Below are 22,380 nucleotides of genomic sequence, written 5' to 3'. Positions count from 1 at the left end.
ATTGCCCCCGTCTTTACCACCAGATTTATAGATGAATCGTTCGTTTTCTATCACCTAATACGGCACATACCACTGAATAAACACATACTGTGACATCATTTTGCTTGGGGTGTTCTAACAATCGTCCGCCACTTGCAAAACGTGAGCAGCAATACAGAAAACCGCAAATGTTTCTTAGTCAATCGCACTATGCTATCCAGATTTCTTTCTAACAAAGTTTCCAGACTTCGCTCTCTTGTAAAGACTTCGCCGTTCTTTTGGCCAGTCCGAATAATTGTCATAGCGTTAGTAGAGTACTTGACTTCGTTTGTTTGTCGTAGTTCAGACAGTTCGGCAAATGTGGATTGCGTGACAATCGTGAACATATGACGTTTTGCAAAGCGAGTGAAGATGGCGACGTAGACCCCGAGGGGAGGGGGACACCCATATAAAAAGGACGGGGGTGCTCGTGGAAATTTTGAAAAGAACCCTTATGAGGTACCATGATCCTGTTTTGTGGGCGTGGCTTGAAATTTTTTCTTTGCTAAGAGATACCAATTCTTACATAACACATTATCCCCTGCCATATTTCTTTTCGGATCAGTACCCTAAAAGGCATCCCAAAAGCTCCCGCTGTGGACCTTTTGAGGCTAAACACCCTAAAGGCCACTTAAACTTCATTTTTAACCCCTAAAAGGTAGGAAAAGCACCCCCGTCATTTTTATGTGGGAGTCTTCCCGCCTCGCCGGGGACGTGGACAGGGAATCAAAACTGTTCCTTGCTCGCCTCGTGTAGGCAGGGTGTTTTCTCTCTACGTTTTCTCTCTACGTCCACTATCAGCCACCTCTACAGAAATGGCCACCTCTCTGCAACGGCCACTTTTTTCGTACTGGCGGACTGACACTCTTATTTTAACCTCTCTAGAATGGCCACCTTTGCACAACGGCAACAGCCACTAAAACGCGTCCCAACTGCCAAAAGAACTTCTCCGAAACGGCCAGTTAATAAACAACTGACGAACCCTGCCTACAAAACCCCATTTTTTTTTTACACATGGTCACGAAATAACAGTTTTTTGTCGGGTATATTGATTAACGCGTCGTTAAAACTAAATCCTAAATAGATTCTCCTTTTCTCGTCACGATTGTTGACATAATGACCATATACAGCAGTGTGATGAGAGACTCTTTCATAAACCTTGTTACAATTACACAAGTTTGCTCCACATTTACTTGTTCGTATTTCTATGTGACCGTACTGCCATTGTTTTTTCAGTATGTAGTAATATACAATTTGTTCGTGAAGTTTGTTCAATAGTTCATTGTTCCTGCGGTCGAATATGTGTTGCCAGGTTGCCAGGCAAAGTATGTGACACTTTAGTTCTTCTGGTAGCCTATCCCAGTGACTCTGTAATAGAGCGGGAACGATTTCTTAACCACCTATTATGAGCATACTTAGTGGAGCGATCAGGGTAGAGGAAAGTCTTTTCTATGGGGACGCGTTTCTTGGCCTCTTTTATAGTGCAAGATAAATACGTTTTTTGGGGTTTGTCGTCAATGTCAATGTAACATCCGTATATTCTCATATGTTGAAATCTGTCTATTCTCTTCTTTTTTATACAACATGGTGAATTACATCGACATTGAACAATCTTAATGTGTCCTATGCCCCATTGTTCTTTCAGTTTGCCGTATTCTATTATTTCCTTGAGAAGACGACGTAACTTTTTGTTTCTTCTGCGCTCGAGTAGGATTTGATTCCTGGCTAGACGCATGATGTAGTCCTGTAGTTCACGAGGTAATCGATCCCAGTGATTGCTATTCTGTGGGAGGTGAGGATATCAATCTCTTAACGTCCGGTATTCTGAGATGGGCATGATTTAACCCGTACCCTAAAAATATGGCGCTCTTAAGGTTGTGTTCGTTTGTGTAGATTCCATTCACGACCATGTGCTTGTTTTTCATTCCTGGAATTCTTCCTTTGGGACAATAATCTAACAGACATGTCTCTAGAACTACTTTGATTGCACCTAGCCCCCATTCTGCTTTGACCTTAGCGAAGGTTCGTATCTCGTCGCAAAGCTCTCTCCTCATTTCACGTTCGCGCCTCTCGACGAGAGACTGGGCCTCTCTGAGATGAAGGATGTAGGCCTGCATCTCATGGGGAAGACAATCCCAGTAACTCTGTGAACAAAGGCGTGGCAAAAAAAATATGTCGTCAGTTGTCTAGGGAAGCCACGAACGTACTTAGATAGCACGGTGTGTGACAGATCTGACAGTGCAACTTTTCCTGTGTCACCCCCTTGTTCACCATCTGATCATCGAGTGCCTGGACGTAGCAATCGTAATGCACGTAGTAACGGCAGCACTTGGTACGAGCGCAGGTTTCGGTTCTAAGGATGACTTTCTTACATAGGGTGCACGTTATACTCACTGCTTCATGTTGATCCATGTGTTGGTTCATCTCCTCGTCGGTCGGCTCCTGTGCCATGATTTTTAAGCGCTCGATACAAGTCAAAAACTCAGAGTGCCGTGAACGGTTCGAGCCGATCTTTTTATACTTACGGTAAAACTGGATCCCAGGTTGCACTCGACCTGGGCCCAGTCTCCTACCGTGAGTGGAGGATACCCCCCTATCCCCCGGGTCTGCCCTGCACACGTGATGTCGGCCTTTTTCGTTTGATTGGTGCATGATGGACATAAAGCGAGGTGCGCATTCGACATTTTTTCGGTTTTGATGATGGAAACTGAATCTGGGCACCGCAGCCGCCGACCTCGAAGTCAGTCCCCCGAACAATCACCGAGACGAGTACGACGTCGGCGTCGTGCACGATCACACGACGACGATGAACCACCGAGACGTAGTCGTCGCCTTCAGGGTCATCTACCCGAAGAAACACCGATTCAACAGGTGTGTTTTATTTGTCAGAGAGATATTCACGTCGATTCTCTGGCATCGTGCCAGCGTACTCCTTGCTGCGGTGTGTCGAGGCATCGACGTTGTTACCAGGATATGGAGAGATGGGTTCTGAACTGCGGCAACTGCCGACGCGTGATCGGTGACAATCAGCCTGAGGTCGTGTTGGAAACCGACGAGGAACTCGAGGAAGATGATCATGAGGAGTACCAGTTAACGGCAGGTGCGAATGATCGTTTAGTTAGAATGGATCGAGAGTTGGAGCGATATCGTAGTGAGGGTAGACCTGACCACTGCCATTGCGAGGGGTCGTACTTGTGGAATGATTTGCCGTACGACTTAGACCCTAACGTTTGGCGACGTTATTATACCTTTCTCAGAAATTTCGTGACTCTGTATCGGGATCGAGACCTGTACATTCACGGTAGTGTGCGTCTCCCCGTGGAACCGACCCGAGAGGTCAGAGCTATTTTGTACCGTCTGTTCATTTACAACACTCCTTATTATACGTATAACTTGATCCGAATTCAAAGGTTCAGACTCTTCTTTAGACGCGTGGAAGGACAAAGGGATATTGAGATTGGACAACTGTGTCTACTACCTTTTCCCGGTGGCCCCTCGCTTTACCATGAGGACGGACTATGGACCTGACACTGTTTTTTTTTCATTCGCAGTGGACACTCATCGCAGAATGATTCACGACGCCCTTACCTATATGAGAGACCATGGAAAACCCTTCGACACGCACAATTCCTTGACGCGTTCCTGGAATCATTTGCCTTATCCCATTCCTGTCACGGTGTGGTTCCAGTACTATCGCGAGATGGAGGACTTTGTGCGATCCTCGGAGTTCCGAAGTCCCATGTACATTCACGGCACCGTGTTCTTTCCCCTCAATGTCATTTCGTACGATCATATACGCATGGAGGTGTATCGCATGTTTTATTTCAACACCCCTTTCTTAGTGTTCGAATTCACCTCCACGATTAAGTTTAGGTTGTTATTCATATCTTCGTCGACGTTCGGGGACCAAATAAGGTTCGAACGTTTGTTTGTGACACCGAATGCCTCGAATACTCTGTACCACAATGGCATGGCGTGCGAGACTTGAAGAAAACAAAAGAGACTCTTTTTTGAAAAAACAACAAAGTGTGTAATTTAATGATTACAACATCAACAATAAAGTTTACAATTTCCAACGTTTTCTTGTCTTAGGTAGAGTCATATTTCAGTCCCTTTCTCCAGGGTTCGAAATCTTCCCATCCTTCTTGTAACTTTTGTGCTTCTGTCTTCTTGGCCTTCTTGTACGTCTTGCTCTTGCCTTTGGGACTGTAACCACCGTCGTCGTCTATGTATTTCTCGGCGACACCGATGGATCTTAAGAACTCTTTTTGCGATTCGGACATGGGTTTCTTTTTACCTGTCGTGTACGGTTTGGGTGGAACGGGAGGCTTCTTGCTTGTGGATGGTTTGGTATATTTGAACTCCTTTTTGAGACCTGACGTGGAAGGTGTGGCGGGTTCTTGCTTGACGACCACGGGGGCTGCGGGTGGTTGGTTGACTCCCTTGATGATCTGTTTCAACAGACGTTCGACAGGTGCGTCGGCCATGCCTTCGGGTTCTACCGTTCCTTGGTACGTGGGAGTGCCGCGTATACCCGTCCGTATACGTTTCACTAGTTTACCTTCTTCGTTTGCCATGGGTTTGGTCATCTTGACGGCCATGCTGGCGGGGATACGTTTGTCTTTCAAGATGAGATCTTCTTCGGCGGCCAAACGTTCCGCTTTGTTCAACAAGGCGCTCTGGGTGATCTTACCCTTATAATAATCTTGCAAACGATTGAATTCTTGAACGGGTACCATCATGACTTCGTTCATGCCTTCTGCTGACTCAGGGTCGTGTCAGGAAACTAGGACAATTCTCTCAAGGCCGTCTCGTAACAATCTTGCCAGTACCGTATGGATTCGTCTTTCTTTTCCAACTCGAGTTCAAGACTTTGAACGGTTCGCTTGCCTTTACCGCACTCCCTGCACAACTCGATGCACCCACCGGGCGGTGTGGTATCTCGTTTCGTTTGACAGGTTTGGCAGAAGTCACCGAACTTTAAAGCCATGTGCTCTTGATACAGGTCGTGGTACCTCTTGTTCAAGTAATCGTACGAGTCTTTCCATCGGGCTTCGCGACGATTGGCGTCTTGCAACAACTGCACGAGTTTAGGAATGGTATTGGACTCTTCTTCTCTCGGCGGGAAATTGGGTATGACGTCGATCCCCTCCAGCGGGTAACCGTCTTCGTCGCGTCCTTTCACCGTACACAACATGCTTTGAAACAACCGTGTAAACCGCTCCAGAACCCCGCTCCGTTTTGGGTGAGGAGATGTTCTCTTCGACGCTTGAGGGAGTTTTTGCGTCTGCCCACTTCGCGCAAAACCTTTTTATGTCTTTTCAGTTTCCCATAAGTCGTTGCGTCGATGGGGATCCTCTTTTTCAGCAAATTGAGAACCATCTCGCTGATGGCGTTGATCTGATCTCTGTCGGCGTAATGCAACATCCGTTGACGTTTATTTCGATTGGCTTCTTTCAGGACGCTCGTCAGGAAACGACGTTGTCGTCGCAACCGCTTCATCGTTCACGTCTAACGTCCGGTTGGTTCGTCCCGCTCTTTTATTCACAAGTCTTCGAGAAGGCTCAACACCGTCTTGGCCACGGTGCCGACCAGTTTACCAAGACCCTTTCCCCTTTGGACCCTCCTTCTTCCTCCTCGACGTATTCCCACTCGCCGTCTCCTTCGCCTCCTCACCATGTCGTGTTCTGACACGCACACACTTTTCCGCTTGAATGACGTAGGCAGGTGATCACGTGTCCTTTTTATAGAGTCTCTCTACACCGCTCTGCTTCTTCTTTGAACATCTGAATACAACTTCCATGCTTTTTTAACATTGCCCCAAAAACCTTTTCCCGTTTGGACCCTCCTTTTTCCCACTCGCCGTCTCCTTCGCCTTCTCCTCACCATGTCGGGTTTCTACCTTGAATGATTCACGAAGGCGATCACGTGTCCATTTTTATAGAGGCGCGTGAACGAATCGTGTTTCGTAGTCTCGAAAGTATCGGTCGTACGTGGGAGGTGTGAAATCCGTCACCACGTCGTCCAACGTTTGCATCTTGATCAAAAACCCATCCAATTCCTCCACGCCGCCCAGAGCGTAGTTCCTAAGTTCAGTCAATGTCTTTTCGTACGTCGTGTAAGCGAATTGGGTCATGTCCATCTTGAGCGAATACTTCTTTAAATCGTTCCATCCTTTCAGTGCGGCGGCGAAAGCCGTCAATCCTACCGCCACGTACCCATCTTTCCACACGGATCCCACGACGATGCTCGCTGCCGCAGTCAGTAAGGCCAGTCCGTTGAGAATGGCGTTGCACAATTTGTAGTAACCGAACATCTGCCTTCGACACCACCAATACTTGTGATAGAAAGCATACAAACCGTCCAAACGTCTCAACAAGTCCAATTCCACCTCGGTGGTAAAAGGTTCATCCAATAAACAGACCGAAGTACTCATGACTCTTCTCTAACCAGTGCCAAACGTAGTCTGACTTTCTGTCGGGACGTTCGATCCTTTTAGATTGTTGCTCGTATTCCCAGATCTCGTCCTTGAAGGCGGTTTCTACGGATTGGTTCAGGATGTCCTGGACTTGTCTGTAACTATCGCATTCGTCCGCGATACGTTTCATGTCTTCGTGATCCATGCTGGTCGCATCCCAGTAAGAGCGAGAGCATCGACATAGATGCAGGAAGTAGGGGAACCACTTGACTTCGCTTCTCAACATGATGTTCTCAGTTTCGTACACTGGTCGAATTGCGAGTCACCGTAGGACGTTGTCCGTTCTTATAGGTGGTCGTGATCGTATTCGTGGTCGTGATGCCTGCGATTCGTCGACCCGCAGCCGTTTGTTGTTGTTGGCGTAAAATCTCCTCCAATTGTTGCTGCATCTGGGCTTGGTCGAGAACACGGGTGCCTCGCCTTCTTCTTCCTCCTCGACCCGATCGAATCGACGAAGGCGGTGTGGAGTCACTACCACTTCCTCCGCCTCCACCTCCACCTCCGCCTCCGCCTCCTCCACCTCCGCCTCTACCTCTACCTCTACCTCTGCCTCTTCCACCACCGCTACCACCTGCGCTACTTCTTCTGCGGCTCCCTTAGTCACTGGGGGACGTCGGTGTGTTTTGACGTGGGACGCGTCTCGGTTGTTTCCCTCCTCGAACAGCTCGTGACAAGGGCGTGGCGTCCGCCGGTGTGGGTGAACGTCCTACCCTTCGACGCGACGAATTGGACGTACCCACTCCGGCCGTGACGTTGGTCTGCGACGCACCCGAACCGGCGCTACCGACACCCGCCGTGACATTGGTCTGTGACGCACCCGAGCCTGCGGTGCCTACTCCGACGGGCGAGACATTGGGCAGGGGTGGTGTCGCCAGTGACGACAGCGGTGAAAGAGCGTTCAGGCTTAGTCCTACACCCGCTGCAGATGGAATGGGAGTACTCGTTCGAGCCAATGGAGTCCAAGGCGAGTAATCCTCCAGAGCCGAGAGGTTGAAATCGTCACTACCATAAGAACTCATTTTTATCCATTCCCCTCTCTCTTTCTATCTTCTTCTCGGCGAGTTCTCGTTGTTTATGAACCAAATATTCGAAACCTTCACCATTATATGCGTTTATGATGGACCGCACCTGACGATAACTCTCGCATTCTGTGACCTGTCTCATCGGTTCGTAGTCCAGCTCATTGGGATTCATGCAGTATTTGAGTCTGTTCTTGCATATGACAATGAAAAGCGGAAACCACTCGACCTCGCTCCTCAACATGACGGTGAAGCGAACTGATGGCATCGTACGAATCCTTCGTTGATCGTCCTGACTGGCTGGATGAAGATCCAATAGCATGTAACCGTAAGGTCGATCCGTGACCTTTCGAAACGTGTCCAACACTTCCTGCCATTGCGTGGGAAACGATTGCAGTAATAGATTTCGTATCCCCAACTGATCCCGAGGGTTCTTGAAGGCCGCGATGTAATGAGCGTTTCGGGAAATGGTCTTGGCGAATTTTCCGTTAGGGAATAGATCCTGACACAGGTAAAGCACCGTGATGTTCCGATGATGCGAATGTTTGGTGAAGAGATCCAACACGCGCTTGTCGTTGCCACCCTCGTCCATCAGATCGTCCAAGACCAACACACCCCCTCCAGGAAACCATCGGGGTAACTGTTCGCTTTCGGGGATGCCCTCGTAAAACTTGACCCCGCCCTTCTTGAGCTTTTGGAAACCGTCTTGCCACGATCCGTAGCAGTAATGAATACTCTTCGGTGTTTGTTGAAACAAGTCGCCGTTCTCCAAGAGCAGTTTGGTGGTGAACACCGTCTTACCGCAACCCGACGGACCCGCTATCAACAAACTCGACGGAGTGTGAAATTGAAACGCTTTGCGTCGTTCCATGATCTTGAAATGGTCCAGGGTCTCGAGACGCTCCGTTTTATCCGAACAACTTGGCCATGGGGGTCTTGATGGCTGGGATGCGTCTCAACAGACCCAGTAGGGTGACCTTACGATTGAAACAGATGGGTTTTTTCTTGACACGACTCTTGGCGGGCGCTCTCTGGCGTTTCGCGAATTTTCCCACTTGGAATTTCCTGGCGTACCACGCTTTTCCCCTCTTGATCTTGGTCATGGCTCTCTTGGCAGCGGCTCTCTTGGGACGCTTGGCAGGCGCCGATCTCTTTTTTCGAGGTTTCTTGGCGAATTTACTCAAATCTCCGAACTTTTCTTCTTCTCACTGGGTTGAGGCGTCTTTTTACCAGATTTTCCATAGCGTTTTTCTAACCTGGCTATGACGTCGTCCAAATGTCTATGCCCTTGAAGCTGAAGAGCCATGATGTGTCTTGTTTTGTCAGTAAATCCATAATGAACAATTTTATTTTCCGTCGCACCTTTTTATGCATTCGCAAAGTGATGGTGTAAGAACTTATTGCCGTAGCGAAGAACGTGCCAATACGGGTAACACTTGTAATCTCTACTAGCGTTCGTTTGAATTCTGGCTCTCGTGCGCAAGTGGAACAGGACGTATCGAAGTCAATGATCTTTTTCCCGGTCCAGTGTGAATCGGACTCGACGGTAACTGTCGCAATCCAAAATGCGTTCCATGACCTGTCGAAGAGGATCGTCCGAGGACAATTTCGTATACTCTTCTCGACACAGTTCTAAGAATCGAGGGAACCATCTGACTTCACCACGCAACATCCTTTTCTCAAAAATGAACATCTTTTATTTCGAACAGCTTACTTTATAACAAATGACGCACTCCTCTGTAGGAACCGCACGTGTCCTGGCGACACGGGGTTTTACAAATCTTGAGCCAAGCCAACTCGTCCACGATCAAACGTTTTAACATCTGTCCTACTTTACGATCGTTCTCCACAAACTCGTTTTTCTTAAAACGATTCAAGAACTCGTTCATGTCACGACCTTCGGCTCGGTCGATCAGGAACATCAGGGCGTAACCGCCGCAACTCTGACTGAAGAGGGACTGTAGACTCTTGCCGTTGTGAATCTGGTACTTGAAATGACGGTCCAACCATGCTTGGATCGGCCCGGCAGTTCCGTACGTGTCCAACGGCAGACCGTAACTGTCCAGGATCTCGCACTTGTCCCTGTCAGCCCACAAAGCGATCCAATGAAATCCCGGTTTATCGTGAGGGTCCGTGTTCACGATGTAAGCGGTCGGTCCTTCTTGAGGTACTGTCCTTGGAAGCCGATCGCAAGGTACCGTGCCGTGAAAAACACAGCAGAGTGACGGATTCGTCCGTGCCAAATAATCCAACTGTAAATTATTCAAGGCCACTTTCTCCATTTTTCTTCTCTCATTGGTACACGTCGTAGAGGACGACTCGGTTCTCGTTGATCTCCAGCATGTTCTCGAATTCACCGTACAACAAGATGGTCAGGTTTGAGCCTGGGGCGTCTCCAAAATCGATCACCAGACGCAGTTCACCTTCCTGCTTGGGATTCAACACTGGACTGTCCAAACATCCATTGGCTGTGTTGTCAAATACAAACAGGTTGCATCTCTTGCCGTGACCGCAGTCCTCTTTTCGGACCATGTTTCCTTTTCCCCTGCACAAGACTCCCGAGGCTTTGAGGAATCTTTGGTAACCTCTTAGATCTTTACTGTCGTCGTCGTGTTTGAGCTCCAAGGTCTCGTAGGGGTACTCTTCTCCTCTCACCAGTTGTTTGATGGAAGCGAGATTGAATTGTTCAAAACTGAACGGATTGATCGTCACAGTTCCATTGAAGGCTGTTTGTTTCATCAACGCCACCACTAACCGATTAGGCAGTTTATTGTGGAAAGGATTGTTGCACTCGAAATGACGATTGTCAGTTGGATGATAGTAGGTGCGAATTTCACCTCTCACCGTGGGGTAAGTGGCCACTCTTCCGCCTTTCATGCTGGTCATGAGTTCTCGGTACACCGAGGGAGTCACTCTCACTTGAGACAGGAACAATCTCACTTTCACGTCGGCTTCAGTCAGTCTGAGACTATCGGCACCGGCCCATCGGACTGTCCACAGAGCCGGGGCATTGAAGTACATGTCGATCTGGATCTGTACACCAGGTACCAGTAACTTGCTGAGATAAAACACTTCCAGGTAAGGTTTGAACCTCAAAGTCACTCTCTTTCCACCAAAAAACTGAATTCGACTTTGAACCATGTTCTTGAGATCTTGGGGTAAGGCATCATAATCGGCGTGAGCCGGATCCAACTTATTGGCCGTCATCACATCGGCGTCTCCGCGACTGGGTACACTGAGACAATTGTACCAACCCTCTGGTTTCAGGATCGATTCACCGTCGTCTCGGTCGGGATTCAACAGCGCTTCAATGTAGGCTTTGAAGTGGTAAGTATCCGTCTGGGGGCTGATGAGAGTACCATTCAATCTCACATTGATCTGTTTGAAGAGGGTGTGTGCCAGATTGTTGGCGAGTCCGACAAGAGTCGCTTACGCCAAATTACCTCCAGTAGGTGTCTTGATGGCCAACTCCACTTCGAAGAAACTCTCGTTCATGTCGATAAAGTCTTCTTGAGGATCGATTTGGAAGGTCACTGGGTTGATCCCCGTATTGAACGGATTGATTCTCACCTCACGTCGCGACGACATGCTGAGATCCGTGGGAGGAGTGGTGAACATGTCCAGGCGGGGATTACGAACCCCCGCCGACCTAGCATGAGCCACGAGGTCCGTCATCGTCGTCTACGTCGTCTTTTTCGTCTCCTTCTCAGGGCGGACTGTACCCAACGGTAGTCCGGGAGTTTTGAACGTCTCCGGAAGAGCGAACCCCCTTTATACGTGCGTATCCCTCCAGGGAGACGTCTCACGCGTCTCGAGTAGATGGGAATCATGATCCAAACAGGTCTCTTCTTCTTTTACTACCCAAAAAGCTTTGGAGCTCTGGCTTTGCATTACGTTTCCCGGAGCGTATGGCTCCCCGCTTTAACCCGGCGAGTGCACCTTTCCAATTGGGCTTTCCTCCTTTGCCACCCGATTTTAAACCTTTCAGACCCTCCATGGCCGATTCTTTCAGAACGTCCTTGAGAATGCCGGGACCTCGTTTCTTGATGCCTTTCCAAATCTGACCAAACATGCCAGACCCCGATTGGTATCCGTCGGGATGAAACCGTATCAAAGTTCCCCCGATCATGATTTATGAAAGTGTAACGTCACGATCGTATGACCGGCTCCAAAGGTCACCAGTTCTCCAGTTGCCTCAGCCACTTGCACCTCTATAATGTCCAGCACCTCCTTGCGCACGGGAATATATTGAATGTGAGTGGGTTCGAAGTACTGAACACCGTCACCTTTCCGAATCAAGTTGACCTCTCTCAGTAAATCCGTGACTTGGTTTCCTACCACACTTGCTCCTCCCACGTTGGAGTAAACGAGCAAGGAACGCGAACTGCTTCCAATCACACTCTCAAACGCTCTGTTCAGGTTCAGAAAACGCCAATTGCAAAAGATGCTGAGTTCCAAGAATGCAGTATTTTTGATGGGGTTTTTCACGACCAGGAAAAAAAGACGATTTCCATCCGAATCCTGTATGTCTCCTCTGCTTCGAATGTCTGGAATGACATCATCGAAAAATTCGATTCGCAAGTTCGGACCAAGCACGTAATCATTCCCCTTCTCCAGCAACCATCCCATTTTCAAAGCCAGATCGACGTCAAATTGTAATGCAGGTGGTTCCCTTCTGGTACGGTAGGTGTTTTTGTTATCCGTGACCAAGTCTTCGCCTTCCCACCTGAACGCGATGTAGGTTCTTCTCCCATCATTCGTGACGTATTTCGAGTTGATTCTCGGTCCAGAGTTATTGAAGACGCGTTCCCTTTCGAAGTGGCTTATAACGGATTTCATGAATTCAACACCGTTCACGTTACTGTAAACCTCTTTGAGGTCATCCGTGTCGAACGAAGCCTCTCCAAACGTATACCCATTGGGTGTTTCAGGTTCAATGCGTCTCCATGCAGTATAGGCCAAGGTGACTTTACCTGCAGAATCCTTGAAAGAAGGAAGCGTCACGTGCGCATCTGGCATGTCGATACTGAACAACCCCACTTTCCATCCTTGTCCCTCCACGCGTATGGGATTGGGTAACCTGATCTTGAAACTGTTGGCCTTGTTCTCCGGAAACTCGTTCTTACTGCTGTGACTGGGTAAGGTGATGTAAAAATCACTCATCCTTTCTTGAAATGCAACGTGATCGTGGTCACACCCGACGCAAAGTCCACCAGACGTCCGTCGTTCTCCGACACCTCAGTCTCGACAATGTCCAAGACGGCCGTGCGCACCGGTAGATATAGGATGTGTCTCGGTTGAAGGTCGACCACCTCAGGATCGTAACGAACCTGTTTCAACAGATCCGTGACTTGATTCCCCGTCACCATACTCTGTCCCACATTCGAATACACGAACAAGGAACGACGCTCGTGACCGAACGCTTCTTCGTAACTGCGATCCAGGTCAGTGAAGACCCAATTGATGAAACAACTCAGATGTAATGTGTCCGGGTCGATCTTGTAAAATAGTTCGTCCCCGTCATTCTGACCTATGATCAAGTCCGTGGCCGTGGGTGCGACTTCCTTGGGAAATTCTTTCCTCAAGTGGGGTCCCAAGACGTAACCCGGTTGTCCGTTTTGCAATGTTCCCATCTTGACCCATTTCATCTTCTTGGCCAATTCGACGCCGATGGACATTTGGGGAAAGACGCGTTTACCATTGATCAGGAGGCTGATGCACGTTCTCGAGTTGTCCAGGACGCATTCTCCATTCTCGGCCCGATGCATGACCGTGTACAGCAATTCGGTGGGATCGTCGGGTTTGCTCTTTTTCTTGTACATGGTCACGTCGTCATCCGTTCTAGATCTCAACCTATGCATGTATCGATCTCGTATCATGTTCAATAATTCGGTACCGGTCCTCGGCGTGAATTCCAAATCGCTTTCTCTCGTCACTGAAGAGACCTGGGTGTATAGGTTTCGATCCGCGTTCACCATATCGATCCACCAGATTTCAAACAGAATAGAATCTTTCAAGCCCATCTTACGCACCGCGGAGGGAAACGAGAGGTCGCTGATACCCACTTTCCATCCCGGTTCTCTCAAATGTAACGGGTAAGGCAGACGATTCTTGAAACTGTTGGCCTTGTTGTCAGGGAACTCGTTCGTACTGGCATTGCTCATCAGTTGCACGTAAAAGTCGTCGGGTGACTCATTCATCCTTAAAGTGTAATGTCACCGAGGTCACGCCCGATGTAAAGTCCACTAGTCTTCCGTCGTTCTCGGCCAATTGCACCTCCACTATATCCAAAATATTGCTGCGCACGGGTTTATATTGAATCTGAGTCGGTTCGTGCGTCGTCTTGGTAGAGTCGTGGGGAACCTCTCTCAAGAGATCCGTGACTCGATTCCCCGTGATGGTGCCACGACCTACATTCGAATACAGGTACATGGGACTTCGAGGCGGAGGGAGGTCCGGATGAACGACGACTCCACGATGATAGGCCTTGGCGTATTCCTCGTCCAAATAACTGAAGCGCCAGTTGCAATAGGGACTGAGCTGTAACGTACCGTTGCTGCTCAAATCCCAAAAGTTACGGCTACGAAGGTCGTGTTCGTTGGTCCAGTCTTTCTTGAAATCAGACGGGACGGTGTCGTTGGGAAAGATCTTGATCATGTTCATGGTCATGTGAACGGAGTAAAACGCTTCCTCGCGAATCAAACCCAACCTCTTGACCAGTTTAGGACCAAAAAACACTCTGGGACGTTGTCTGTCTCCGGACTCGTTGAGGAACGTGTCGGTGTTGTCCAGAATCAAATCGTTCCCCTCCCATCGGAACACGGGGTAGTATTTTTTCCCGTCTGGTGCTCGTAGACTTTCGTTGGCGCGATCCATGTAATGATACATGCGTTCGTGAAAACGATGGATGAGGTATCGCATGAGAGATCTGCCACCCGTCACCTTGTGTCGGTCACAGTTCAGTTCCTTCCCAGTGACTTTAAATGGTACGCGGTAACGCGAGGGAAGCCACGTCGAACCATCGGATTGCAACGTGAACGTTTCAATGGTCCACTCAATACCGAACACGTAGTCGTCATCGTCAAAGTCGTGCGTTTGAGGGACTGGTACTTGATGCGGTCGTGCAGGTGGTATCGGGTAAGACACGCTCACCAAGCCCACTTTCCATTCCTTGTCGGATTCAAACAGGAGCGGATACGGCAGACGGTTCTTGAAACTGTTGGCCTTGTTGTCCGTGAACTCGCTCGTGCTGGCATTGCTCAGCAAATGCACGTAAAAGTCTTTCATTTTTTCGTCTTTGGCTTTTTGGTCACGTACAAACCTTTTTTATCCACCCAACTGTCGTACTTGACTGGCCAACCTTTCCAACGCACCAAGACTTTATCCCCTTTTCGTTTGACGATCTTGTCGATGCGGAACAGATCGTCGTCCTTCACGGACACCTTTTGCAAATCTTGCGCGTAAAACGTGCCTTCGACCGCCGTACCGTCCCATTCCTCCACCTTGTACGTGGTGACCTTCCCAGGACGCACCCGGCGTATCACAAACACCTCTTCGGTCCAACCGGGTAAATACCCTTTCTTGAACTGTCGGAACTTCTTGTTCAGTCTCACACGATCCCCGACTTTCAGTGGAGGTCGTCTCGATTTTTTTCCTTTTTTACCGTAAAGAGTCTCCCACACGTCCTCGCTATTGGCTAAAGTCACTTGATCGGGAGCCATCTTGATACTGCGATGATACGATCGATTGTACCCTCGGACCAGATCTTGTAACACGGGCACATACTTCATCGTATTCTTCACGGTGAAGTATCGGTACAAACGTTCCTTCAGGGTCCGATTGAACCGTTCCACCACACTAGATTTCGTATCCCCACGCGTCGAAAAATGATGAATGCCTTTCTGCTTCATCAAATCCTGAAACGTCTTGTTGTAGAATTCCTTCCCGTCGTCCGTCTGGAGATTGATGGGTTTTCTACCTCCTTTCAAGATCTTAGCCATGGCTTCCGTCACCGCTTTACCCGTCTTGCTCTTCAAGGGCTGGACCCAGGCGTGCTTGGAAAACACGTCCACCACCGTCAAGAGATAACGATACCCTCGATTGTACCTTGAAATATTGATCACCTCGATCAAGTCGGCCGTCCACTGCTCGTCGATGCCGAACACCACCACCGGGACCGTGGGAAAACGACGACGTCTGGGTTTGTGCAACGTGTACCCCAAATCCCGTTGCAGTACCTCGCGAGCACGTCGTACCGAGATCTTATTGGCCTTGGCGAATCGCGTCAGACCACCCAGACTACCGGGTCTAGAAGGATCCCGATACCGTCCCAGTAACGTTCCGGTCGAAAGCGGCTTTTGCTTCTTTTGACCTTTCTTCATAGTCGATAAAGTTTGTAAACGCACTGTCTCCACAACTCGAAACGCTGCTCACGTACCTCGAGATACTTCTTAAATGAATCGGGTTGCTGTTTCAACCACAACATATAAACGACAAAACGCATCACGTTGGGTTCGACGTCGGTATAGTCAAACACCTCCAAGGGCGAATCACTGAAATGGTCAGGGATGGGTTCACCTTTACCGTATCGCTCGTAGACTCTAGTGCACTTGGAACACAAGGTCGTCCAACACCATCGATCAGCCATGGTCGCACACACTCTCGAGATCAACCAACTCAAGGCATGAGACATAATGATTTGAACCCAATTTTTTATTTCAACTTTCTTATATGTACAAAAAACGTCGTGCCTGATTGGTTCTTACGAAAAATCGACTCTGATTGGTTAAACGAAAAAGAAGGCAAAAAGACTAGTCTGAATCTGAAAAGTATGCAACATATTCCGTGTTCTTACAATCTTGACCATACTCATTATCACAGTCTTCCTCATAGGTATCCATGGCATAATATCTACAATTTCTCCAATCACAATCCCCTTTACCGGGTCTCCACTTCAGGGCTTCCTCCTCGTTCCCCTTCACATAGAATGCTTGTCGCATACTCTATCTACACTCACCACACAGGTCATCCTCCTCAGCTTCAAGGGCACGAAAGAAATACCGATCCTTCCACAGATCACGCTGACGCATGACATCGTAGATTAACTCTTCCAACTTCAGACACGTTTCCTTGTGAGCGCACCTGTTGAAAGTCAGTATCTCCTCCACCCTGGGACTCTTGTCGGACTCCAACACCCGTTGTGATATGTCTCGAGCGAACCGCAAGGGTTCAAACAGATCACGGATGGCATCACTCATCATGTACGTGAGATTATCCGTGGCGATCAAACAGGAACGCTCTGCGTCCAGGGCGGGATCCCGACAATGAATGAATTTGAATTGACCGCTACCACTTCTGTACATCACGCGACACCACTCACCACAGAAAAAAATACACCTTTTCGTTCCTCTTCATCATCTCCAAAATCGTACCACCCCAGTCAGGACGACGTCTCATCAAGAGATCAAAAGACCACAGACAATCGGGTATTTGACCTAACGGTTCGAAGAGATTGTCAAAAATGTACATGTCCACCTTTGCATCCGGAATGGCATCGAGATCTCTTAAAGTGTGTACCTTCTGATCCACGATCTGCTTCACTAGGTCCCGAATCTGGTTCGAGTTGCTATAGTAAGTCATCTCTTGCCTCGTCAAACCTCTTTCTTACTAGATACGACAATTCAGGATGGTGCTTCGGGTCTCCCCAGTCGATGATGTGTCTTTTAAGCCTAGAGAACAAGAGATCAACAACGTGCAATTCCAAGTTAATTATCCTCGTATGGATCGACTTCTTGCCTTCTTTTTCGATTATATCCAAATTGTCAGAAGCTCGATTCAAATATCGTCTCAGATCTTCAATGATCTCTTCAAAGTCTCTGTCAGTCAAAATCCTATGAGTCATCGCCGCGTCAAGAGCAAGTCGAGAATGATTCGCCGCGTCAAACTGGCTCCTTTTATACCCGCGCCGTGGATCCACTTTCACTCCGTACTTTCACGGATCACGCGCCCTTTTCAGATCCCACCAATCGGAACGAAGACCGTCACATGATCCCATCACACCACACGTCACCGATTGGTCGTAAAAACGTCCATAAAGTCGAACCACGCATTCCATCACGAATCACTTTTCAGCAGTCGTGATGGATTCACACGTCGAACCCGACAGGAAAAAGAAAAAATCGTCCAAAAAGAAGGAGGCGCGTAAGAAACTGAAACTGCTCCTACCCAAGAGAGTGGAAGGAGAAGGTAAACTACAATCCACCTTAGATAGATGGTTATTCAAAAAACCTCGTTCCAGACTACGTTTCAACGAACGCGTCCTCTTCAAAGAGATCACACCGGACTCGGTCAGTTGGACCACCGTCCCTCTCAAAGGCTTCTCGCAGCCATGGAGCGTCTTTTCGATCAAACGCCAAGAAGTCAAAAGCCAAATGAAAAGTAACCATTACAGGCGAAGGCAAAGACTGACCCCCAAAAACGTGCGAAAAACCACCCACATCCTAGAAACCATGCTACGGGAAAACACCTTGTTGGGACACTAACTCAAATCTCTATCTTACTCATATAGACTCAAAGCTACCTGCCATTCAAGGCGGATGCATGACCGTGATAAGAGAATCACCTCCTCGAACCATTCAAGTCCTGGAACCCATGGGACTCGACAAATTCAAGAAAGACAACCTCGTAGAATTACCACCTGAAGTGGACGACCAAGGAGAATTCACCGAAGTACAAGTATTGGAGGAATTCGACCCTGATCAGTTCCTGAACCAACTGAAAACACAAGATCCCACCTGCCCGCGTTGCATGGTACCCATGGAATTTGGAAGAGTGAAAACCCCCGAAGGTGGTACCTGGTGGGAGTATTACCGATGCCCCTCTTCCAGATTCTACACCAAGTGTTATGTGACCTGTGGCGTCAAAGAGGTGAGCACTTACCTGAGACGCGTCGAAGAACAGACCCACCCCTGCTACAGGAACATCGACCCAGCTCGTTTCCGATGTCTATGCAACAAGTCCCTGGTCTTAGCCACCTCCCACTCCCAGTCCAACCCAGACAGGCTCTATCTCAAGTGTCCCAAGCGTAACTGCAAGTTCTTCCAATGGATCGACGAATACCCACGAGGAGTCGCCCAAGACATACTGATTCATGGACAGAACCCAAACTAAGAAACACACAGACACAGTTTTTTGTAAAAAACACACTCTGACATTTTATTTTTTCATATTTACACGTTGGGTAATCTATCGTTCGCGTCGATCATAGCTCGCATTGTTACTTGATTACATTTGTTAAATGTGCTGTAATAAAAGTTGATCACATTGACATAACGTCTCACAGTGTTCTTTTGTCTCTGAGTCCACGTGGACTGAAAAGGCTCGAAACCGTAGCACAACATCATTCGGTGAAATGTCACTCGGTCTACAGGCGGCTTCACTTTCACGTCCCACACCAGGTTCCTGCGTACAGCCAGGATCGCATTGAACAAGGTTCTACTGAAACACTTCTCGATGCTCCGGTACCGGTGCTGACTTCGGGTCCAGTTCTCCCGCTGCTCGTCCATGAAAAACAGGATTTGGTGAAGCATCACCTCGAGCTGGCTCGAATCCCGAAACCGCGTCAGCCAACGTCGGTCCGCCAACAAATCCCGGATGGGAAAATTCATGGACTCGTAAAACCGGGTCCAGGCCTCATCCATTCGGTCAATCGCTTCTTCATAGGTGACCTCAGGCTTTCTTGGTACATGGTTTTGCAGACCAATCTCTCTAAGGGCCATGGTAGCGCTCAATACAAGTGAAGACACTCAGAGTGAAGAGCGGACGGCGCTGATTCGCTTTATGCAGATCCGTCCAGCGAATCACAGATCAAGACGAAGTCACGTGTTCCCACAGACCCAGGGGATAGGGGGTATCCCCCTACCACACCCACTCACGGTAGGAGACTGGACACCATTATACCGTGTGTATAAAATAAGCGAGTCGGACCGTTCACTTTCACTCTGAGTTTCAGTGAAGAAAACTTGTATGAGCGCCCATTACAGAAGACTGTGGATACTATCGTTGCTGTGGCTTCTCAAAGTACCAAGTGAGTATGGAAGTATTAGAGCATTGTCATTCCGAGTTGACCGTCATGAGAAAGCGAGTGCGAGAGCGGATGAAGGACGGAGAAGAGACCCCCTTGTACAGGGAATTTTTAGATATCGTCGGGCTGGCCCTGGACGAACTAGATCTTTTGTTCCTGGAAGAGAGGCTGGGGGTCGCCGACGAAGACGATATTAACGATTTAGTCATTCATGTAGACTGGGCCCTCAACACTTACCATCGACTATTTCAATTTTAGACATGGAACCCGACCCCCATTGTTACGTATGCAAGCAAACCAGACCATGCTGCCGCCTACCGCTCACAGAGTTGGGTAAACGTGGGACCCACGACAAATTCGTACGCACGCTCTCGGGACCGTTGAGAGAAGCCTGGGGACTAGGGTGCGTCTGGGAAACCTGCTGCAAGGCCATCTATGGCATGTATCCCAATTATGAGACCTCCCGTTACGAAGCCGTCTTCCTGGGGAACCATTATGCTGAAGCTCTGTCACGTGTCAATCATGTGAAATCTTTTTACGAAGACAAAATGGGCGCCAGTCATCAGGACTGTGCACACGTCCCACCCTGTAATAACAAGTGGAATGACCAATAAAAAGCTGTTTGTTCTATTTTTCAGACTCCATGTCACGATTTCCTAAACTCGAATGTATATGGTGTAAGGAAGGATACACTCCCAATCACAGTATCCAAGACTACTTCCTGACACCGTGTTGCGACCAATTCTTTCACGGAAGCTGTAAAGCCCTCCACACCTGGTGGTTGAAACCCTCCCAAAGACTCTGCCCTCATTGCAAAACCGTGAATTTCGGACTACCTCCCGATGACATCCCCAAAACCAAGTCCTAAAGAGGTAAGCGCTTCGATGGTCTAATGGTTAAGACGTTGAGTTGTGGCCTCAAAGACACAGGTTCGATTCCTGGTCGGGGCATTAAAAAATTCTTTTTTATTTTTCCCTATAGAGACCCCTGGCCTGTAAAATCCGTTTGGACGAACCCCACCCCGACGAAGATGTCATGCTCCTCTTCCTCACCCAACATTTTCCCTACCCCTGGTACATGAGAAGAGACCTCTCCAAGGTCTGGCCCTTCGGACGCGTTTTCGAATCCTCCTCAGGTTTTCACGGAGAATTTCTCACCCCACAAACCATGATGCTAGCCCTCGTGTACCTGGGAACCGATGACGTGCAAGCAATCAGGATGATGCAAAAAATCACACAACAAACCATGTACATTCTCTCGTTAAAGGATCTTTATTAGGTTTTTTGTTACAAGCATGAATAAAAAATTTTTTCACTCCTCTGATGGTTCTTGTGACGTCATCGTTTCGATAAATGCTGCGTACGCCAACTCTTCTCTGTCTCCCCAACCACTCTTCCACTCTTTCCATCCAGCCTCAAAACTCTCCGGCAACCTCTCCAAACGCACAGGTTCCTTTTTATCCAGAGACTCGTCCTCCAGCATCTTCTTTGACATGGCCTGTCTGAACTTGATCACCTCATCCGCCAGCTTAGTCATCTCTTTCTTCAGGAGGTTATCCGTACTGTCCCTAACGGAGGATTTCATAATCTTTCCAAGAAGACTATCCTTCACGGCATCCAACACTCTCGCTGCAAACTCCTCTCTCGGAATGTCATTTGGCAACGCCCCCACAGGAATACTAATCACCTCCACCTTCGTCTTGCTCTCCTCTGAAGACATCTTCTTGTCGATCTCAAAACAACAATAACCACTCGATACTCACGCAAACCCTTTTATTTCCACATCCGAACCTCGATTTCAGGCATTGGCTAGCGCCTTATTTGACCATGCACGTGACAACCTCGATTTCATGTTGCCCTATCTGCGCATGCGCGAGCTGTGACGTCACGGGCGCCATGTTTTACCTACCCAGGCGCCATCTTGGATCTTTACAATTTAAGAGAATGTATGGGAAAACCTTGGTCACGTGGTATAATCCCTGCCTCCTGATTGGTTACGGCCCAAACGGGCGCTATTGACTACTGACACATTTCCCCCCCGGTGGACAATCCATACATTTGCTCTTACTTTTGCCTCTAAAATGGGCAAAATAAGGCTAGAATACATAATGCTAACTATTTTATACCGCCTAATTAGGATGTGGAAGTTCGCTTTGTCCATAATTGTAAATTCTCAAGGTAAAATAAAGGAAAATTTTAGCTCTTCTGACTGTCCCATTTTTCTGCTACCGAATTCGAATTCCCGGCTAAGGCGGTATATCTATCTATCTATCTATCTATCTATATCTATCTATCTATCTATCTTTATCTATCTATCCATCCATCCATCCATCCATCTATCTATCTATCTATCTATCTATCTATATATGGGCGCTTTGCATTCGACCAAAAATTTCCGGATTTTCGGGAACCTTTCCCAGGAAATTTCCGTACCATTCATTCCTGTTGCAAAAATTTCAGAATTTTTGGTCGACTGGAAAGTGCCCATGTTATAGTTTATATAGTTTAGCACAAAGCAACAGGGGTAAATGTGTATGTAAACGCACACCGCGTATCTAAAATCCGATGTCCTCTAGGTTTCTTTTGCTCTTTTTGTATCCCAGCGCTATCAACGGCGCATTTCTATTCAAAAAGCACAAACGACAAACATAAAGGTAAAGAGAACAGGTGTGTTGTACCACTTTTGTGAACGCGGTAATACTTTCCATTAATCTACGTAGACATGCCGTGATAGCAGGACCCGCGGCTATGTGATTCATCGAGTTCTGTCCTTTTGCAGAATTA

General features: G+C 48.2%; 5 protein-coding genes and 1 pseudogene across 5 annotated transcripts; 1 reads left to right on the top strand and 5 right to left on the bottom strand.

Annotated features, from left to right (window-relative positions):
- The first annotated feature begins 2,644 nt into the window (after positions 1–2,644).
- On the top strand, positions 2,645–3,870 carry LOC149109347 (uncharacterized). The gene has a single exon (XM_089294387.1). It carries the CDS (start codon positions 2,716–2,718, stop codon positions 3,544–3,546), a length of 831 nt encoding a protein of 276 aa, XP_089150513.1. The 5' UTR covers positions 2,645–2,715; the 3' UTR covers positions 3,547–3,870.
- Positions 3,871–5,939: 2,069 nt separating this feature from the next.
- Positions 5,940–6,982, bottom strand: LOC149109346 (uncharacterized). The gene has a single exon (XM_089294420.1). It carries the CDS (start codon positions 6,452–6,454, stop codon positions 5,957–5,959), a length of 498 nt encoding a protein of 165 aa, XP_089150546.1. The 5' UTR covers positions 6,455–6,982; the 3' UTR covers positions 5,940–5,956.
- A 2,814-nt stretch (positions 6,983–9,796) lies between these two features.
- On the bottom strand, positions 9,797–11,304 carry LOC149109345 (uncharacterized protein F54H12.2-like; annotated as a pseudogene).
- Positions 11,305–12,674: 1,370 nt separating this feature from the next.
- On the bottom strand, positions 12,675–13,443 carry LOC149109344 (uncharacterized). The gene has a single exon (XM_089294395.1). It carries the CDS (start codon positions 13,392–13,394, stop codon positions 12,675–12,677), a length of 720 nt encoding a protein of 239 aa, XP_089150521.1. The 5' UTR covers positions 13,395–13,443.
- A 169-nt stretch (positions 13,444–13,612) lies between these two features.
- On the bottom strand, positions 13,613–14,802 carry LOC149109343 (uncharacterized). The gene has a single exon (XM_089294353.1). The coding sequence runs from the start codon at positions 14,800–14,802 to the stop codon at positions 13,708–13,710; it is 1,095 nt and encodes a 364-aa protein (XP_089150479.1). The 3' UTR covers positions 13,613–13,707.
- Positions 14,803–20,845: 6,043 nt separating this feature from the next.
- Positions 20,846–21,450, bottom strand: LOC149109342 (uncharacterized). The gene has a single exon (XM_089294427.1). The coding sequence runs from the start codon at positions 21,314–21,316 to the stop codon at positions 20,909–20,911; it is 408 nt and encodes a 135-aa protein (XP_089150553.1). The 5' UTR covers positions 21,317–21,450; the 3' UTR covers positions 20,846–20,908.
- Positions 21,451–22,380: the final 930 nt, after the last annotated feature.

The sequence above is a fragment of the Orbicella faveolata genome, unplaced genomic scaffold, assembly GCF_042242905.1.
Source record: "Orbicella faveolata isolate gen_17 unplaced genomic scaffold, um_ofav_v1 contig_25, whole genome shotgun sequence".
Taxonomy (NCBI): domain Eukaryota; kingdom Metazoa; phylum Cnidaria; class Anthozoa; order Scleractinia; family Merulinidae; genus Orbicella; species Orbicella faveolata.
Note: the sequence above shows the minus strand (reverse complement) of the source record. Positions and strands in the feature narration are given on the sequence as shown.

Coding starts and splice junctions, on each gene's coding strand:
- LOC149109344 (XM_089294395.1), bottom strand. CDS start 13,394: ATGATACGAGATCGATACATGCATAGGTTGAGATCTAGAACGGATGAC.
- LOC149109347 (XM_089294387.1), top strand. CDS start 2,716: ATGATGGAAACTGAATCTGGGCACCGCAGCCGCCGACCTCGAAGTCAG.
- LOC149109346 (XM_089294420.1), bottom strand. CDS start 6,454: ATGAGTACTTCGGTCTGTTTATTGGATGAACCTTTTACCACCGAGGTG.
- LOC149109343 (XM_089294353.1), bottom strand. CDS start 14,802: ATGAAAGACTTTTACGTGCATTTGCTGAGCAATGCCAGCACGAGCGAG.
- LOC149109342 (XM_089294427.1), bottom strand. CDS start 21,316: ATGTCTTCAGAGGAGAGCAAGACGAAGGTGGAGGTGATTAGTATTCCT.